At 37.6% G+C, this 20,396-nt stretch overlaps 2 protein-coding genes across 2 annotated transcripts; one reads left to right on the top strand and one right to left on the bottom strand.

The window, feature by feature from the left end:
• Positions 1 to 10,611: 10,611 nt before the first annotated feature.
• On the top strand, positions 10,612 to 17,199 carry LOC113287612. Its single transcript, XM_026536400.1, has 12 exons — positions 10,612 to 10,836; positions 11,435 to 11,499; positions 11,707 to 11,805; positions 12,034 to 12,166; positions 12,672 to 12,731; positions 13,339 to 13,398; positions 14,069 to 14,191; positions 14,811 to 14,882; positions 14,963 to 15,100; positions 15,363 to 15,518; positions 15,807 to 15,911; positions 16,918 to 17,199. Exons 1-12 carry the CDS (start codon positions 10,612 to 10,614, stop codon positions 16,951 to 16,953), a joined length of 1,272 nt encoding a protein of 423 aa, XP_026392185.1. The 3' UTR covers positions 16,954 to 17,199.
• A 1,114-nt stretch (positions 17,200 to 18,313) lies between these two features.
• LOC113287611 (early nodulin-like protein 2) lies at positions 18,314 to 19,845 on the bottom strand. Its single transcript, XM_026536399.1, has 2 exons — positions 19,556 to 19,845; positions 18,314 to 19,469 (listed from the first exon to the last, which is right to left on the bottom strand). Exons 1-2 carry the CDS (start codon positions 19,719 to 19,721, stop codon positions 18,508 to 18,510), a joined length of 1,128 nt encoding a protein of 375 aa, XP_026392184.1. The 5' UTR covers positions 19,722 to 19,845; the 3' UTR covers positions 18,314 to 18,507.
• Between the last annotated feature and the right edge of the window lie 551 nt (positions 19,846 to 20,396).

Genomic DNA, 20,396 nt, shown 5'->3' with positions numbered 1-20,396 from the left:
GATTTTTGTTGGCACTCACAAATACCTTGATAGCCCTGCTAGCAGTGTAGTTGGTGGTGAAAACGATGTATCGCGTAATGGTGGTGCGGCACCTGAACAACGCAATGATGGTGCGCCACTTGAACCGCACAATGATGGTGTTGCACCAGATCTACGCAACGATGGTGCAACATCTTCCCTGAGTGTGACGCACAATGATGGTGCTACATATCCGGCACAGTATTTGTGCAATGATGGCGCGGCCCAGTCGAACCCGATTCATTGCAATGACGATGCTTCCCAATCCGTAGATAATGAAGTTTTGGAAAGTGAGAAGATGGCTTCCTTTAATGAGTATGAAGAATTAAAAAAAAGAGCTAGAGATTTAGATAAATCTGCTGAATTATCAAAAATTGAACAAGATGCGTCTTTGGAAAAGTTACAGAACTTGAGGAGAATATCCATGGAAAGGAATAAAGCGCCTGAGATTCTTTCGAGTCCGTCCAGTGAGAATCGTGTTGAAACTGCAGCTACAGGATCATTGCCAACTAATTATGTTTTGGAGCCTACGGGGGAAGATGGTTTTAGTTCTCCAACTAGAACATCATGAAGAACTTCTCCGGCCAGAACCTCAGATGACATTGCGAATTCTAACAGGTTTGAAACCTGGACTGAGGAGATTGATGAGGATGTGGAAGAGGTTTTTGCTGAAAAGCCACCGTACACATTGCAATCAATAAACACAACTTATAGTTCAGTTGAGGATGAAGCAAAGATGGTGGATTGGAGTGCTATGAAGGATCGGAAAATTCTTGAAAAGAATGAGCAAGCTGAAAAGAAGAAGATGTAGGAATTGGCTAAGAAAGCTGGAGCTTCAAAGTCAACGGTTCCAAAGAAGAAGAAGAAGAATACTGGTAAACCTACGGAGGTTATTGGGCAAGTGTAAACAAGAGGAAGAAGTAGAACACGACAGGGTTCGGCAAGCCCTACTAGAGAGAAGGTTATTTAATGCGTGTCTTTTACTGGAATGCTCAGGGCTTGGCTAAGGATGGTGCAAAGGCCAAGTTGAGTGAGCTCTATCATTTGCACAAACCTGACATTATTTGTATTGCTGAGCCTAAGTTTTTTGCACTACACGTTTTGTTAGGTCTTTTAGATTGGATGATTTTTGTGAAGATGTTATTACTAATGAGGCTGGTGGTGAAAAAAGGTAATATATGGGTCTTGTGGAAAAATACTTTAACTAGGCCAGGTATTTTATCTTGTTCTAAACAAGCAATTTCTTTGGATTTTGATTGTGATTATATTACGGCTATCCATGCTTCTTTTGATCCAGTTGCTAGGAAATTACTTTGGAAACAGTTGGGACTGGGTTTTATATATATTCCTTGGTTGGTGCTTGGTTATTTCAATTATGTTTTGCGTTTGGAGGAGAAAAAAAGGAGGAAGTCCTTCTTTGAGTGTCTATATGAATGAATTTCGAAGTTGGATTTCGGACAGTGGACTGGTTGAGGCCGATGCTATTGGCAAAAAATATACTTGGTCTAATTGTAGAAGTGGTACTCGAAGAATTGTTTATAAGCATGATAGAGTTGTTGTGGATGATGCTTGTTTATACAAATATGAGAATTGGAGGTGCAAGGCGTTGCCTAGGATTGCTTCAGATCACTCTCCGCTTTTTGGGTTTGCTTTTGAAAATCCAAGGCCGGCTAGAGCGCCTTTTATAATTCAGAAGATGTGGCTTAGCCACCCAAGTTTTATGAATTTGGTGGAAGATAACTTGAAAATAAGGCTTGATGGCGCCCCTCCTTTTGTTTTTGCTAGCAAATTAAAAAGGTTGAAGCAGGCGCTGAAGGTTTGGAGTAGAACTATCTTTGGTGATGCGCAGTTTTGGTTGAAGCAAGCTGAACTAAAACTTGAAGTAGAAAATGATCTTCTTGATTATGATCTGGCGGATGAGTTTCAGTTTACGAAGGTGGCGGATGCTAAAAAAGTTGTTGATAATGTGAGAACGGAATTAACAGTTATGCTTAAGATGAAATCGAGAGTAACTTGGTTGGAAGATGGTGATCAAAACACTCAGTTTTTTCACAATAGCATTCATATGAAGAGGAGCCAAAACACAATCTCAGAATTAAATATTTCTACTAACACTACTTTGTTTTTACAGGATGAAATAAAAGACTACATTGTCAATCATTACAAAGAAAAATTCAATGATGGTGATGTTATTATTGATTGATCCAAAGCTGTTCGAAATTGACCATGAGAGAATCACGGCCACAGAGAGTGCTTTTATGGATGTTATGCCAACTTTGGAGGATTTAAAAGAAGCGGTTTTTGACTTGGGAGATGATTCCGCGCCTGGCCCGGACGGCTTCTCAGGTTCTTTTTATAGACAATATTGGAATTTCTGGTAATTTTTTTAGTTCCATTACAAATTATTGGGCGATGCGGAAAATTCCTAATGGCATAAATTCCAGTTTTATTGTGCTCATTCCAAAAAATAATAAATCTGATGCTATAAAGGACTATAGGCCTATTGGTTTGAGTAATTTCTTCTTCGAAATCATTACCAAGATTTTGGCTACTAGACTTGGTACGGTGTTGAATAAGTTGATTTCTGAAGAGCAAGTGGCGTTTATAAATGGAAGGAACATTCACGAGAATATTGCCTTGGCTTTTGAGTTAATCAAGGAGATTAATGTGACAAGGAAACATGGTAATGTTGGCCTTAAATTGGATATTTCCCAAGCTTTTGATACGGATAGTTGGGATTTTATAGCTGAGGTATTTCGTCAATATGGTTTTTCCGATAATTGGTGTTCATGGATTCTTAACATTCTTCATTCGGCTCGGATTTCTATTATGATTAATGGTAGCCCTGAAGGTTTCTTTAGTATCACCATAGGTTTGCGACAAGGTGATCCTATTTCGCCTTTGATTTTTGTGCTTATTGAAGATATTTTTAGTCGTAATGTCTCTAAATTGTTTGCAAGACGAAGCATGCATACTATGGTTAGTAAGAAAGGGGTGGCGCCTACACATATTCTCTTCGCGGATGATATTCTCATTTTCTGTAAAGGAAATTTACATATCTTGAAAAACTTAATGAACATGCTCGGCATGTATCAAAGGACCTCTGTCCAAAGTGTAAACCGTACCAAAAGCAGATTTTATTATGTAGGTGGCACCGGCTCTCGGGATATTGTTATTTCTAATTATTTGGGCATGGGAAGAGCTTTATTTCCTGATAGGTATTTGGGAATTCAGTTGAAGCCAGGAATTGTGCGTCAAATTCATGTTCGACAAGTGGTGGATAAGATTATGGATAAGTTGGATGGCTTGAAGGGAAAACTTATTTCTTTTCAGGATAGACTTGTTTAAATTCGAGCGGTGATTTCTAGTTATGTTGTTCACTCTATGGTTGTTTATAAGTGGCCAAGGAAGATTATTGAGTAGGTTGAGAGGGCCATTAGGAATTTCTTATGGTATGGCGATGCTGAGAAACAAAAGTATTTTACGGTTCTTTATGATAGCCTGTGTTGTTCAAGGCGTGAAGGTGGCCTAGGAATTAAAAGATTAGCGGAGGTTAACAAGGCCATGATTATAAAGTTATGGGTTATTATCCGTGACTCTGACAAGATTTGGGATAGATTTTTGAGATCCAAGCACTTCAAAATAAATGGCAATCTGATTGATTATAAATTGGGTTCCACGGTTTTTCCTGTAATCAAAAGGGTTTATGGTTTTGTGCAACGGCATACACGTTCAATTATTGGTGATTGTGCGAATACTTCCTTATTTTTAGATAATGGGTGTGGCGATTTTTCGATAGCAAAGAGGTATAAAATCACTTCTAAGGGCCCTAATGATTTTAAGGCCAAAGTGAGTGATATAATTGTTGATGGTACGTGGGTTGTTCCTCAACGAACGAGATATTTGATGATACGGTGCAATATTGATGTTGATAATTTACCTCTGATTGCTGGTGGAGAAGATTACAAAATTTGGGATCTGGATTCTAAAGGCGTTTTTTCAGTTAAGTCTGCGAAGGCCGCTATTAGAATGCCTTTTGAAGTTCAACCAAGTGCTGCTCTCTTTACACGCCCGGTTGTGCACCCTACTTTGAGTGTACAATATTGGAATATTTGGACAAAACAATGTTGCGCAAGTAAAGATAATATTATTAAGAAGACTGGTAGGAGCTTGCCTTCGATGTGCCGTTTATGTAAAAAGAGTTGCGAGACTATTAGCCACATTACTTGGCATTGCAGAGTTTCCAAGAGGATTTGGGCTTGGGCGGCTGGCATTTTTGATCTGCAGCTAAACGAAGATCTGGTGGCCTCTTAAAAGGATGCTAAGGGGCGCATCAGGATGATAAAAGATCTGTGGATGGTTGCTAATCTCGCAATTGTCACAGAATTATGGAAGATGCGCAATAAAGCTTACTTTGAAGATATGGTGGTCCAATGACTTGGTTTTAAAGGAAGGGTTTATCATGTAATACGTGATAACTCAATTAGAATGAAGGGCCATAAGTTTAATAATGTGGAGGAATTACACATCTTAAATTACTTCAAGGTGCAACATAGATCTTGCAAAATTTCCACTCCAATTGAGATTAGTTGGTCTCCTCCTAACCAAGATGAAATCATGATTTTCTGTGATGGTGATTCACTTGGAAATCCATGTCAGGCCGGTGATGGTGTTACCTTTCGTGATGCCAATGCAGCAGTACTTGGCGTTCTTTGTGTTGGCCTTGGCTGACAGACTAATTATTATGCGGAAGTGTGTGCTATTATTTATGGTGTGATGTTAGCTAAGAGGTGGTACGTGAAAAATATTTGTGTTCAATCAGACTCGATGAGTTGCATTCAAGCTTTTCAAAAGGGCTAGTTGCCATGGCAGCTAGTTCAGAAGTGGAGTATGACGAAGAACTTTTACAACAATATTCGTTATATTCATAGTTATACAAAGGCGTATTTTTCAGCTGATGCCTTGTCCAAGCAAGCCTTTTTGCTGTCTGTAGAATGGCCTGGAGAAGTTTATTATCGTTTCAAATAGGCAAGATTATAAGATGGCCTCTCGGCTAGCTTTTAGTCTAGCCTATCCCATGTACAGTTTCTGTTTGTTTACTTAATTTTAATTGACCGAGTAAAAAAAGCCGGTGGTAATACCCGTGCTTCCGGGTCCTAACGATTATACTCGTCAAGTAGCGATAATGCTGATGGGTCCAATCTTAGGATCCGGAATCGGACCCGACACATCTTGATCTGGTTCGGTATCAGGTACCCATTGGCATCCCTGACTCATCTACATCATACAAAGTAACCTCACTTTTAAGCGCGTTCACTAATGATGGCCAAAAGCGCAAGATACATTTGCCAGCCCCGGTAAGTTACTCAAATTGGTACTCTTTTAAATCTTCTATAGTAATTCCTTTAGGTACTAGTTGTTTCTTAGATTTTTGTAAGTGCTATCTTATAAAGCACATCTTTCTTACTGTTATTATTTGTTTCTTTGGTGTTGTAAGTGCTATCCTGTAAAGCACATAGTTTAGGTTAGTGTCACGTTAATCTTCCATTTCAGTTAGCAGTCCAATCCTTGTTTGTACCTCTTATAGTAAGTGTAATAGTTGTATTAGTCTAGTTGCAGCTTAACTGCATCTAGCATATGTATCGAATGTTCCAACCTTCTCAAACAGACGCAAGAAAAGATCCAAGGGAGGACTACCCGACAATTTTTTCCATCACCGGCACTCGTTGGCGAGAAATTATGGATCAAGCAGCAACAAAAAGAGGCAATCAAGTATTGTTCGGGAAATACACGCAGCATCTGAATACAATAGAGTGACTACAACTTTGGATCACTTGCATCGCAACCATCTAACTCCATCAAATTTTCTATGGACTTTGTGTCCATCAAAAGTACAGCTTTTCTTGTGGAAAACATTGACCGAAAGCCATTCGACCTTCGAAGCCCTGAACCATCACCACCTGCTCAACTCCAACATCAACCATCCATGCAAATTTGATTTGAAGACTGATGCCCACATTTTGAACCAATGTCATGTTGCTTTAAATTCATGGTCTACCAATCCAAATGTAACTGATGAATCTCGTCTAATAACCCTCTAATAGTTTAATAAAATTTATGCTTGAAAAAAACTATATTCTGTGCACAAAAATGGACCCTCGTTCATAAGATTGAGCCTAAACGAGGGGTGTTGGCTTGGATATTATTCATTCAAGTGTAGTAAACAATACTGGCTACTGTATCCCTCGAAGTGTAAATGGGGTGTAAGGATAAACAATACTGGATTATCGACCGACCAAAGGGAGGCCATCTATACGATGAGTCGATGAGAAATTGCTTTCCTGTCCGTCACAAAGAATGTCCAGGAAATTTAAATTCGTTTTCTTGAAACTGCAATTTAACGAAATTGAACTCAAACTTAAGATAATTAAACAAATAGACTACAAATTTCAATCAAATACAATCAAATAAACGAATTCATAGTTGAATTTTATTCAAAACATCCATCAGATCGATTGAATTGCATCAAATTGCTACTGCTACTTCACTCAAATAAAAAACAAATTGAATCTTAGATTCTCATCAAACTGATCAACTGTATCAATTTAGAAATTGATTCAAACAACTCAAAATTTATAGATCATGTCCCTGATATAAGTGAATGGGAAGAATTAGTAATCTGGAAAAAACAGAGTTCTATACAGAGATTTCGGATAAATCCCGGCTTTAACGCGGGCGTATAAGACGAGCAATCGGATCCAGTTATCTTCCATACCACGAACCAAGTTATGTTCTTCACCCGTAACATTTACTTCTTCATTTTCCCTGTAAAAATCAATAAAACAATCTAACACCATTTAGATTTCAGTGGGTTTCATATTATATACAAACCAAAATGAATTAGAAAATGGAAAACAGAGACCGAGAGGAAAAAAACAAAAAAATGTTAAAGCAAAAATAATTAATTAATTCATTCTTTGTTGTGATTAGGGCTGCACATAACCGACTCGACCCGCCGACCCGACCCACACCCGTCGAAAAATACCCGTACCCGAACCGACCCACCTAGGTATGGGTCGACTGTGGGTGAGGCACGTGAAAACCCACCGTATGTTGGGTCGGTTGCGGGTAAGAACTTCCTTCACCCGACCCGACCTACCAACCCGCCCAATATTCCCTAGCATGCTACCCCTTAGATTTTCTATCCTAAAATGAATCTCAGCCATTGGATTGAAAAAATAAAATACCTAACCCTAACTAAGCATCGCACTCGCAGCCCACACCTATCACTTCGGCCTCTTCTTCTCTCCTTCTCAGAGACAGAGTCACGGAGACTCTTCTTCCTTCGTCAATTCGTTGTTCTTGAATCTTGATTAGTGAACTGAAGGTATGGATCAACTTAAAACTTGTTCCCAACTAGTTGAACTCTATGTATTGTTGATTGTTCTTGAATTTCTAAATAAATTTACGGATTCATTTGAAATTAATTTCAATTTCCCGCAAGATATAAAATATGACGGGTAACCCACCACCCGACCCGACCCAACCCGCCTTATTGTGGGTCGGGTGAAAAGCGACTCATTGTTATGGTGGGTCGGTTGCGGGTGAAAAGTTCAATTACCCACCAGCAATGGGTCGGGTGGTGGGTGAGGCCAAACCCGACCCAACCCGACCCATGTGCAGCCCTAGTTGTGATAGACCAGATATCTAAACATGCCAACAATTGAGACTAAAGTTAAACAACCCATTGAGTAAAAAGAAACCATGTTTAATCTTTAGTTAGCTTCACAATTATTTTTGTCGAATCACGGATAAGAGATTTGGAATACTACTTCGGTTTCGCGGTAGAATTGTTTTGCTATACAGAGTACTGAGAAGATAAAATAGAAGCAGATGAAGAGGTGAACATTTGGCTTCTCAACTCTACGTGTGGCTTATGCACGCAACTTGGTCAATTAGCCCAAGATGGATTTGGGCGAATACATTTATCTCAGTTCTTTTAACCTTTCTGCTGAGTGGTAAGAAATCATGAAAAAAAAATTATTATCAAAAGAAAAAATTTGGTTGAACTTGTTTTACCCATTCCACCACCTGAAAACAGTTAACAGGGTGTTTGGCCATACATGTCGGTCCTCCTAACACATACGTTTTTCCAGATGCCGCACTCTTCTCTTTAGGGAAATTTCTTATGAATAAAGCTTTTATTGATAAATTTGCTGGTTTATTAACCACGTACAAACATGAAATGCAATATCAACTAACACGGCACGAACCAACCAAATCCGTTCGGACTAATATAAGATGCCAGCGGCCACAAATGACCGCTCACGATAACTTTTGAATACAGTATAGTATACGTATTACTTTAACATATTTCATCGTTTATTATTACTATTGTTTAACTTTGTGCAGGTGGTGATATTGATGAAGCACTGGGCATCTAAATATAGACCCCGCTGCTAATGATGTCTCGCTAAGACTGCTAAATAGGTTTTACGAAAATGCAAAAACGTAGTTGACCATCCACCTGGCTGATTAAAAAATTTGATTCGTTGAGTACCATAGAAGCTGTTCTTAAATAACAAATATTAATTTATTAGTGTATTTCAATTAAACTGAACAATTTCATTTACGAGTTTTTATCGTCGACCTCTCACCGCGTGCGGTCATCTAGGCAGATTGTTCAAATGAGCATGAAATCTATTTAATAAAAAATGGACAATCTGTAGAAACTCGCCGAAAAGGATCGGTTATTTTTATTTTGTTTTTGTTTTTTGGTCGGCCCCCACTGCTATAGCAGTAATCGGCTGACCAAAGGAAGGCCTTCTATAGGATGAGAAATATGTATCTGTCCGTCACAATCTTTAAAATTTCAAATTAGATTTACCGATATCACAATCTCATCAAATTGAGATACAATTTTACTTAATCAACCAAATTTATTGCAAATTTAATTCAATCATAACCAAATAAACAAATCATAAGGTAAAAGTTAATCAAATAATCCATTATATCGATCAGAATTGATCAATCAGGAAATTATTATCAGTTTTCAATTTTCCAAATTTTGCTGAATTAATCATATAAGGATGATCAAGACATTTATACATCATTTAATCTCAAAAATCACGTTTATAGGCGAAGTAATCTCTTAATTATACCATTAAACACAATCAATTTGAATAAACTCATTAAGATTTGAGCAAGAAAAGAAAGACAGAAAAAAAAAAGAGTAGTTTCAGATTTTCGGTCGAGGAAGACGAATTATCGGGTCGCGTTTCTTGGATCCAAACAAAACACCCGATCCGAACCATGATCACAAACCTGACTGGACTTAGAGAACGACCGATCACCGAGTCATCTTCCTTGAGTAATCACGATCTTCCAATAACCACCATAAACGCACAAATTAACTGACTGACTACGTTAAATGAAAACATGGTTATCATAATATCATTTCACTTAACAGTTAGTTGGTAGAAATAATTTTGGTGTAAATTATAATGGTGTCCGACGCCGTGAGAGAGAATAAAGAGATATAATGAAAAAACTTCAGGTGTAAAAGAGATTGATTGGCTTTTTTGTGAGGGAGACAATGAGTATTTGGTGTGGCAGAGATATACAAGGAGGAGAAACACGCAAATGAAAGAAATCGTTAATACAGTGTGAAAACTTTTTCCACAAAAATGCACCTGCCAACAACCTCTTTCACTTTAGGTGTGGTAGACTTCCTTACATTTATGATGCAACCCCGGTCAATAACAGGTGAAATATTTTGAACACGTACTGACCATGCATTACTATATGAAAACACGTGATGTCCGATTTAGATACCGGACTAACTTACTTTCCTTCATCACAAAAATAAAGTAACTCGTCTTGTTAAGCCATTTAATTCATTGGCTGAGCTTAGGCCGTGTTTTTTCTTCTTTAAGCATTAGTTTAGGTTGTGTTATCTTATTTCTTGGTGTTTTAAGTGTGTAAAATGTTTTTTTTAATAAAAAAAAGCACCAGCTTAATCTGTGTTGTCATATTTTTTAAGATGCCGGTGCTTGCTTGGGTGAAAGAAAATGTATGGTATATGCAGTGGTGGAGCCAGAATTTGTAAGTTGGGGTGCAAAAATCTTCTTTGGGGTACAACATCCTTTTTTGGGATGTAAAATAACAAAAATTAGGCTTGTATATAACATCATATCTTTAATACGGTCTAAAAAGGACTTTGGAACTAGCTGGGCAGGGGTGCAAGTGCACACCCTGTCACTACTCTAACTCCGCCCCTGGGTATATGAAATTGTGTGTTCCACATTGTACAATACTAAAATTCACACTCGTACATTTTGTCATTTGTTAGTCTTTAATATTGTCTATTTTTCATGGTCGTCAGCCCCCACTCCCGTAGGAGTAATCTAGTTGTATTGTATCCCCCAGGTACCCTCTCTAAAATCTCTCACCCGGTCATGACATGAGAGATGAGACGATGAGGATCGAGGAGTGAAAACGAATTAATAACTCGTTACTGGTTCTGAGTCTCCCCCGACTCCTTATCTCTCGAGAAGAGACTAATCCTTTCTCCGTCTCTATCTCTAGTTCTCAATGTCGAAAGGTCCAGACCGTCTTGTGAAAGCAGTGCAGCAATTCTGTGATGCTAACTACAAAAACTTCACTGGTCGTTATGGGCAACAAATGATTGACATATTTGAATTCCCATTACGAGTTGTTCTTTCACCTTTCACACTTGCTTATGACATTTCTGGTTCTGCTCATCGTGGTTTTGGTATTCCTAAACTCATCTCCGATCTTTCCTTCTCTGCTATCTTCGTAAGTTCTTCCTCTTTATCTCTATTTATCTCAGCAGCTATAAAACTTGGACATTGTGTTTCTCAAGAACAACTTGGAATTTGAAAAAGTTTGTGTTAATTTATAGGTATTTGAAGGGTTTGATTTTTTGAGGTATTGTCTAATTTGCTCATTGTAAGGGATAAATGAATAAGATATTTCTTGATAGTTTAAATTGTTAAAGTGTAAACAAATAGGTAAAAGAATCATCATCTTAATACAAAGAAGAGAAACGAATGAACCCATTGTCAGAATGGTCATGTAATGCTAGGCAACCACCATTATTTTGCATTTGTTGAGCTCAGTTGGACTGCATTAACCCTAAGTTCGTATCAAAATGGCGTCCTTGTAAATTGAAATTCAAATGTGTGATGTTGTTGTTCTGTGAGCTGTCCTTGGTTGGGTTAAAATGAGGTCAGTTTTGTACTTAGAGAAGTCAATTTGTATGATTTATGAACTATCGTGATGAGCAGTAACTATCAAAATGTCCACTAGATTCTCTCAACTAAGGGATCTTTAGCAACTCTTGCTGCCTTTGGTGATTTTAGCATACGTTTATAGCATTCATGGTTACCTGCAGGTTGTTGCTACCCTAGGTACTTATGACGTTGCTTTGGAGCTCGGAAAGAAGGTTATATGTCAAAGGTATGCTTAATTTGCTGTGTTTTTATTACTTTTTCGAAGTACTGCTAGGGCACTTTCACCTAGTGGATTATTATTCTGAGGAACAGCAGGTTTTGTCAGTTGACTGTTTTTTGTTGCGTGGTAATTCTGAATTCCAAATGAAATTGAAATTTCTTCTGGTTTTCACAATGTTAATTTAATTTAACTGATTGCTTTTGTGGGCTACAGGGATTGTCGCACTTGCAATGGATGGCAGGCATTGCGATGTACCATGTGCAAAGGTACTGGGAAGGTGCACTATCAAGTGAAGAACTATACATTGAGAAGGTGCCTCTCTTCTTTGTATATTTGGTGTTTATTTAGTGATTCAAATATTTGATTCTCCCTTCATTTTTTGGATTTATTAAATAAGTCACACCTTAATGGTATTCTACGATGATTATCACACTTCTATATTAAATTTATCGCCGTCTTTAAGGGGTTTGATTGGGTTGGTGTGCAAGATCCTCCTGGATTACAAATCTTATTTCATTGGTTTTTTAACATTTCTTGCAGTGGCGAGAAGGCAACAGCCGAGTGTATTTCAGATGCTATAGCTGATAACCGGGCAGAGTTGGTGCACTTTCCTTCTTCTATTGATCTGCATTTGCCTTTACCCTGTAAGGATTGCCCAACATGCACTGGATCGGTAAGATCTATTTGGTTACGATTTTGATTTTTTGAGACCCCAAGTTACAAATTTCTCCATGTTTTTGTGTACACCTCTCTGTTTTGGTTCTTTTCTCCTGTTTTATATAGTCGTATATTCCCTTTCGAAGTTCTGTGTGAATGTACACTTATAAATTGATAAGGACATCTGGACATGTGTTAACTCATAACTCTCAAGTGTGTCTGAACTCTGATGCATTGTAACTATGATGTAACGGTTTTTGGAACCACAGAGGTTTATAAATCTAAGTCTTAGGAAATCATCTGTACTCGTGTTGTTACTTTTTGATTACTTTGTGTGGGAAAAATGTTTGTTTAGTTATTATACTTTCCAGTACTTAGTTTTCCCTGTTGTGTTTATACATATATATTCTGCATAAAACATTTGGAGGAAATAAACACCAATATCTTTTTTTTGTAACTTCATTTTGCTTCAAGTTATTCTGTTATTCTCTAATCTTTTATGGTTTTTCTTGGTATTGTAGGGTGTCATGAGCTGCCCTGAATGTAAGCACAAGTTGCAAGTCAAGATCTCTGCAGATAACGTGAGTCTCTTTCCAAAGTTGTAACTAGGTGTTTTGTAACTTTCTCACTGATGGTATTGATTTAAGGCGTCTTGCTTTGTTACCATCGGTTATCCACACAACTACATATCAGACATTTTCCATTCAATGTGCAATTTCTATACTAATATTATGGCCCTTAAACTAATATCAGCTGGAGACTGGAATATAAAGGAACGTTGTGTTTACAAAAGAGGAAATAAATTAGTATGAAATAGGACGTAAGTGATCCATTTGCTTTATCATGCTCATGGTTCACGAAATCAAATGGTGTAGAATGCTTCCTATGGAAGTTTTAGTGTTTAGAGTTATCACAGATTCACAGTGGAGATAACCAGGCTTTTTCATTAGCTCTAGTAGTACCAGTTCCATAAATTAGGCTGTAACTTTTCATGTCTGGCAATGTTTGGCAATATTTGATGACTGAAGCTAATATTGTTACTACTGGAAATCATATCAGTTGTAACTTCTCCAAAAATGAAAAATCTGGAGCACTACGGAAACATCCTTAGGAATGGTCATTTGTAGAAACAGTTTTCTTCTATTCATCTGATATAATGTGCTTTGTTCTTTATTGATTTTGCCTCAGATAATGGAGCCACCGTGGAAAGCATATAATGTCATGAGAAAGATGGATTACCCCTATGAGGTTAGTGTCACATCTTCTATTCCAGGCATTTTGTTGCGAGGTTACTCTGGCACAAAATTATACGGAGTATACTTTATGTCATGCTGGAGAGTAAATGCTTTGGTAAATGTGGATAAAGGGACTGTTGTGAGCTTGACGTCACTTTGTGGACATGAAAAAGAAAGCTGGAAGTCATGAGGTGGTTGAGAAAAAAAATTGGGGAAATAAAAAAAGAAGATAGAAACTTGTATTCCTTGTACATAAGCATGAAGCAGAGCAACAATGGCTCTTTAGTAACAACACAAAGTGTAGTACCGCACAGTATTCACAATTCTCTTCTCGTCCTCACAGGGCATGAAAAGGTTGTGGAGAGCACACAGTGAAAAATGTTTCTCGTCTTTCTGAGTGAAACAAAGGAACACTGGCCCTTTAATAACAACACAAAGTGCAGTACCACACAGTATTCACAATCCTCTTCTCGTCCTCACAGGGCATGAGAAGGTTGTGGAGACGCACACGGTGAAAAATGTTATTTGACTTTCCGAGGCGTTACTTCATTGTTGTTCGTTTTGCTGCCAGAATTTTGCTATTATATCTTAAGCATGTCGATCAGTGGTTATAATTACGAAAGGAAACAAGGTTCATGCATTTAAGATCTTCCAGCTTACCTATTTTTTCTTTTGCTATTCAGAACATTCTTCACAGCATGAAAGACCCTAGTGTTGCTGCATTTTGGTTGATCACAATGCCTCAGATAATGGGAGGTTTCGAATATGATGACGAGGTCAAGCAGAAAATTTGGTGGCAATATAAGGTCCGTGGCTATACTTTCTTAACTTTCATGTGTTCCTCTAAAGTTTCGTTTTCGTACAATCTTTATTCTTCAGCTTTATTATTTAGTTTATTGTTGGAAATACGATTTTATACTTAAATTGGTAGATAATGTGAATCAGCCTTCTCAAAAACCTTCGAGTCAAGAGTCTAACACTGATCCATAACATCTCAACTATATAAAGATTTCAGTTCTTGATTATGACAGTGCGATCTGATCGCATGACTTTTTAATTTTTAGAGTGCAGAGTATGTGTTTGCCTGAGCTGCATGTGTTCAGTATGTAGATAATTAGTCCATTTCTTTCATTATTGAATGACTGAGCAGCTGATTCTTTTTCTTTTCGATAAATTGAGTTTATGGTAATAAGTGAAACTAATAACTTAATAAACCTTGTTGAATCGGAAAATGAGGTAGTTGGTGCATTTCATAGGAGCTTGAGTGCTAGCAGGATTTGGTAGATTCCTTCTCTTCTCTTCTCTTCTCTTCATCAAGTTCAGTTTGTTTTTAAGTTTATTGTATAGCATATTGTTGTAGGTGAAATTTTTTCTTTTTCCTTCAGCTGCGTCAACAATTAAATTTGACGTGATTTTATGATGTAGGAATCTATGCATTATGATCAGCTCCGGGATGTGGTAGCTAAGCGAGAACCTGGCTGGGAGCATTTACAAGAAGTGAGCTGAGAAATAATGTCCTTCAATACTTGAATCATCTATGTGAATGTTCTGAGTTTTAAAGGATATCTTCATCACAGGGACTTATATCCATAGATCCAGACCGTGCAAAGGATGATCCAATTATCGTGAGGAACATTCCTTATTACAAAGCTAAGAAGGCACTGGAATCAGAAGTCATGAAACTTCAAGCTCCCCCACGACCACAAAATTGGGGTGTAAGTCTTCTTGATCCTTGTCTTTTTTCTTGCTTTTGTTGGGCTAGCATGGGTGTTTAAGTGTCTAGCTTTTTGGAGTTCAACTGACTCTGACGGCAAGTACTGAGAATGAAACTCATTTCTAGGCACTATAGGAATTTTATAAGTAATGATCATTTCCATTAAAGCTCCAGCGTTATGTGATTGATGCTTTGGAAAATTGATGGGTGTACTTGAAAATACAAATTTATTTATAGTTTTACTTACTGGAGAGATTTTATAGGAGTTGAACCTTCCATTGAATACCTCTTCATGGAGCGAGGAGGAGCTCAAAGATCCAAAGAAAATGTATGAGATGACAGTCCTTCTTAACGCTCAAAGAGAAATGGCAGACAAGATGTTGGATAATCAGTGGGAAACAAATTGGCGTCAAAACAAGGTACTTAAGAAATTTCTTATTAGATCAAAGATGAAAACTGTCTCCTATAAGCTTATTTACTAGAGCATGGATGTAAGAGTTTCGGAATGCTTGTATTCTTAGGAGTTGGTCCTAGATTTTTCATACCAGCAAAAATTCTGGTTCGATGCTGTGCAGCAGTTGTGATACTATCAAAGATATATATTTCCTAAAGTTTGATAAGTATTTATAATGGTGTATTCATCTAAATTGGTTCGATATTCTCGTGAGTTTATACGGCATTTGATGGTGCTCCTTTCTGCATTACAGTTGAATGAGCTATTGGAAGAGAAGGTTCGCCCATATCTTTCAAGCTTTGACAATGGCGTCCTTCCTGGTCCTATTGTTTTACAATCCCAACCACAAGACCAAAAGGTTTGTCTCTTCTATTCTCATCTCTGTTAATGTGTTTCATTCTGTCGTCTATTTGCTATGCCTTTTTCGTCCGTGCTATGTTGGAGGAGGCTAAAGTAGCTTTCTATTTAGTGAGTGAACTGGTAAAAACTCTGTACTCCTTTAATAAAAATAATCTCAACTTCTCCATAAAAAACCAGTCTTATTGGGAGCTTAGAACTTATCCAAGTAAGCTTTTGTTTCAAACACATCCTAAACCTTCATTCTGCAAAAAAAGAGAAGCTGTTCTTCATTCCTTGGTAGTAGAAGATGATAGAATGATACCTCTGCTTTCTTGCGGGCCATTTACTGCCTCAGTTGGAGAGCCTCGCAATTAGTCACTCATGCTCTCTTAAGCATTTATTATCTTTCTCTGATCCTACCTTCGTTCTATCGTCAATATCACCCCGATAAAAGCCCTGTTGTCATCTTCATATGAAAGCCACTACTATATTTTGCTTGTGGTTAGTATTCTTGTGTCCATCAGATGAGTGTAAGGGCTAAAAAATGACAAGTGGAAGACAAAAAATTGATGTGAATGGAACTTGGAATTGCTGCAAAACTAATGGTTCCAAAAAGATAAAGTGAAAGGCCAATAGTGGTTGGACTGACATTGCAAGGAAGATATGTAGAGCACATGCAATTATTGGCGATATTGATGGAGGAAGTAGGAAAGCGTTTCTGACCTGTAGTAGTAAACTAGTAATCATATATGGGATAGGCAACAAGGATTACCTCACATTGTCTTATACCCAAGTATGTTTTGATCCCCAGCTGTCTGATCAAAACAAAAACAAAAAAAAGTATGTTTTGACTTTCATGTGAATTTACTTTATGTTCTTCAAATTACTGCATTATTTGCCGGATGCTTTATTTTGAGTACCTGCTGAAAAATAAAAATCCATCAAATTTCTTCTCCGTGAAAACTTTGAAATGCATGTGTGTATGTTTTTATAATGGTCTTTGTTCTCTTTTACATTCTCTGCAGAAAAGGACCAAGCAACGGCGATGGTGGTTCTTTTGATAAAAAGTAAATCTTAGTTGCAGGTGCATTTAGTATGTATGAAAATTTTGTATGTTGGTATCATATGTTCTTTCTCCTAGTTCGTTACTGTGAGTAATTTAGCTTAATGCTCAGTAAATGTTTTCGTACTCTTTCTCCCCTCTACAGAGTATCCATGTAAGAGCCTGTACTTTCCTCACCGTGGTTTATGCTGACGTGAGTTTTTTTTGAATGTAAACCTTGTTATTTACAGTTTTACACGTCTAATTTTGTCTGTTATAATTGAGATGATGGAAACCACATATACCTGGCACCTTAAGAAGATGCTCACTGCAAATTAGATAACAAATCCTCTAGCTAATCATCGATCAGCTTAGAGTTTTAATTGAACAACACTATTGGATCTGTCATCCAATAATAAAAAGACAGATTTCTTATGGCCACCTCATATTTTTCATAGACGAAGTCGGCATTCTCCAAAGACAAAGACTAACAAAGGACACGAGAACTTTAAGTAATCGACCTTCAACCCATTTCATTCAAACTCAACAGTGTTCACTTGAGTCTTTGGAGTGGACATACTGTATCATTAAATGAGATTATCTTTCACAAGACTGACTCACGCCATTGTGATGGATGTGTTGTTCCCGGTTACTATGGTTACTTGTCTAGTCACTGGAGCCCACCACTGGGTCCGGCTTAAAAATGACCGACACTGGAAATGAAACAAATGGAACGTCAATTAAGTTGGTGGTGGGACAGGAAATAGACAAACCGAACAGAAGTTTGTATAAAAATGAAAAAGTGAACATCAAAGGCTGTTGTCCCAACCATGCAAATAGAACATACTAGACTAGTATAGCAAGCTACACGCTCCACTAACTCATGCCCACTCGAGATAACCTATTAAAGAAGATTATGCGAAATCCTGACACATGGAATAAATTCTGATATACAAGGTAGGATAGCATTTTGAGGAATGTAATAATCGCATATTAATGCAAGAATTTTATTATGATTTTGATGCGTGTAACCTTTATAAATGTAAAGAGAATTGATTTGGTTTTTACAAAGTAAAGCCATAGTTTATGGCGAAAGATATTGTAATCTTAGGGAAAGATTTTGCCGTTTTTTCATATCTTTTAACAACATTGATTGAAATTTACAAGTGGCTCTCTTTCTTTCTTTCTTTCCTTTTTTTTTTTTTCTTTTGCTCAATGGCAGTTGGTTTTGCATACCGGCTTTCGGGAAAAAAAACGGGAAAAAAAAGAAAATCGGTATGCAAAACCCTACAAAAATGTAACTCTAACTTTAAATCTGAAGGACTCGATATTTTTTCTCAAAAGCTTAGTATCCAACAATTATATAGATATCAAGATCATGAAAAGAAAGAAAAAGACTAGCTTTATTGAGTTTTGTAATGAGATTGAACAACTTGGAACTATATAAACACAAAAAATGATCATGACATCATCCAACAACCTGAACTGAATCAAAACCCAATCTCTTTAATACAAATAATATAAAGTGTGTTCTCATGAATTCCAAACATAAACACTATTCATCCTGCAACAATTAAAAGAAATAGCTCAGTAGCATACTAACAAAAACAAGGCCAATAGAAGAAAGTGATGAAGGGGCTGAAGAAGGAGCCGGTGCTGGTGCTGTAGTATATGCATCAGAACCCGAAGGCTCTGGTGCTCCATCATCCATAGGTGGTAAAGATGTGGGTGTTGTCGATGCAGGAGTAGGTGGGTAAGGCATTGGAGATGGTGAAGGAGAGGACTTAGGTGGGTATGGCACTGGAGATGGTGAAGGGGATGCAGACTTAGGTGGGGTTGCACTTGGTGAAGGTGAAGGCGATGCAAACTTGGGAGGGTTGGCAATTGGTGAAGGTGAAGGGGATGCAGATTTGGGAGGGTTTGCTGGTGATGGTGCTGAGGACATGGGAGGGTTTGCAACTGGTGCTGGAGATGGGGATGCAGATTTAGGTGGGTTTGCAATTGGTGCTGGGGAAGGGGATGCAGACTTGGGAGGATTTGCTGGTGATGGTGCTGAGGACATGGGAGGGTTTGCAATTGGTGCTGGTGAAGGGGATGTGGACTTAGGGGGGGTTGCAATTGGTGCTGGTGAAGGTGATGAGGACTTTGGTGGACTTGCCTTTGGTGCAGGTGATGGTGAACGGGAAGAACTCTTTGGTGGGTTAGCAATTGGTACTGGTGAAGGCGAAGGAGAGGATTTAGGCGGGTTAACAACTGGAGATGGTGAAGGTGAAGGTGAAGAAGATTTTGGTGGTGGAGATAGTGGAGAAGGAGATGAAGGTGGAGTTCTAACAGCAAGAACAACAACAATCAGTTTTTGACCTTGAGCACAGTTACCATCTTTACCACTGATGAAATAATATGGACCAGATTTTTCTAATTTAAAGCTGGAATCTCCACCATCCAAAGTCTGAATTGGATTCTTTGTGTTGCATGCGTAGTAGCCTTCTGAATTCACTACCAAAACAGAGTCTGTTCCTTTCTTGTACTTGAAAACTAGAAAAACAAAAACAAAAAATCAAAATCAACTAACAAAAATGAAGAAGAATTAATAAAGAGAAATGAGAAGAAGTTGTACATACCAAGTGAATCATTAACTGAAAATCTAGTCTTTTCTGCCCACTGATTTAAACTCTCAGAAGGAGTTGCAACCCAACCATCCTTTCCACCAACATATTTGTTAGCAGCTTCAGATGAATAAACAAACCCCATTAACATCACAAACAAGATGCAACTTCTAAACTCCATTCCTGTATGGAGTAAAAACAGGAAATGGTTTTGAAGATATCTAAATAAAAATCAAGGTTTTGAGGATCTTGGCTACTTTAAAGTGAGAAGAGAAGAGAAGAGAAGAAAAGATTGATTTGTGTTAGAGGAGAAAGATTATGTTATGCTTGGTATTTATAGAGAGGAAGGAAAAAGATTTAAGAGTCAAATGTGAAATAAATAGGGCTACAATGACCGTTGTATAGATGGAAACTTTGGTAACCTCGGCAAGAAATCAGGTCCGTGTGACCGTGTGTAATAATGTTGCTGCCGTTTTTAAAGTTTTCATTTGCTCTCCTTATTTTTGGAAATATTACATTGCAATTAGTCAATTACAGCTTTTGCTATATGACTACTGTCATTTGCTTTGGTTAATGCAGGGTGTAATTTTAGGGGATCAACGGTCAAATTATACATAAACTTTTTTTTTTCTTAATTATGAAGGAATGGATTAATTAGTATAGAGTCTGTTAAATGTGATTTAGGGTAGTATCTATCTATAGAAGTATGACAACCTGTCTTTAGCAGATCATGTAAGTGGGATGTTTTGAGGACATTTTGAAGGTGAAACAAAAAAACATCCCATTTAGCCCAAAAAATCAATAACTTCTTCATCGGATTATAGTATAAACTGTCAATAATAGTAAACAACATTGA

This window comes from Papaver somniferum, chromosome 6, assembly GCF_003573695.1.
Source record: "Papaver somniferum cultivar HN1 chromosome 6, ASM357369v1, whole genome shotgun sequence".
Taxonomy (NCBI): Eukaryota; Viridiplantae; Streptophyta; class Magnoliopsida; order Ranunculales; family Papaveraceae; genus Papaver; species Papaver somniferum.
The sequence above is the reverse complement of the archived record's forward strand: the minus strand, read 5'-3'. Positions and strand labels throughout refer to the sequence as shown.

Coding starts and splice junctions, on each gene's coding strand:
- LOC113287612 (XM_026536400.1), top strand. CDS start 10,612: ATGTCGAAAGGTCCAGACCGTCTTGTGAAAGCAGTGCAGCAATTCTGT. Junction 11,806..12,033: donor AAGAACTATACATTGAGAAG/GTGCCTCTCTTC, acceptor CATTTCTTGCAG/TGGCGAGAAGGCAACAGCCG. Junction 12,732..13,338: donor TCAAGATCTCTGCAGATAAC/GTGAGTCTCTTT, acceptor ATTTTGCCTCAG/ATAATGGAGCCACCGTGGAA.
- LOC113287611 (XM_026536399.1), bottom strand. CDS start 19,721: ATGGAGTTTAGAAGTTGCATCTTGTTTGTGATGTTAATGGGGTTTGTT. Junction 19,470..19,555: donor TTCAGTTAATGATTCACTTG/GTATGTACAACT, acceptor TTGTTTTTCTAG/TTTTCAAGTACAAGAAAGGA.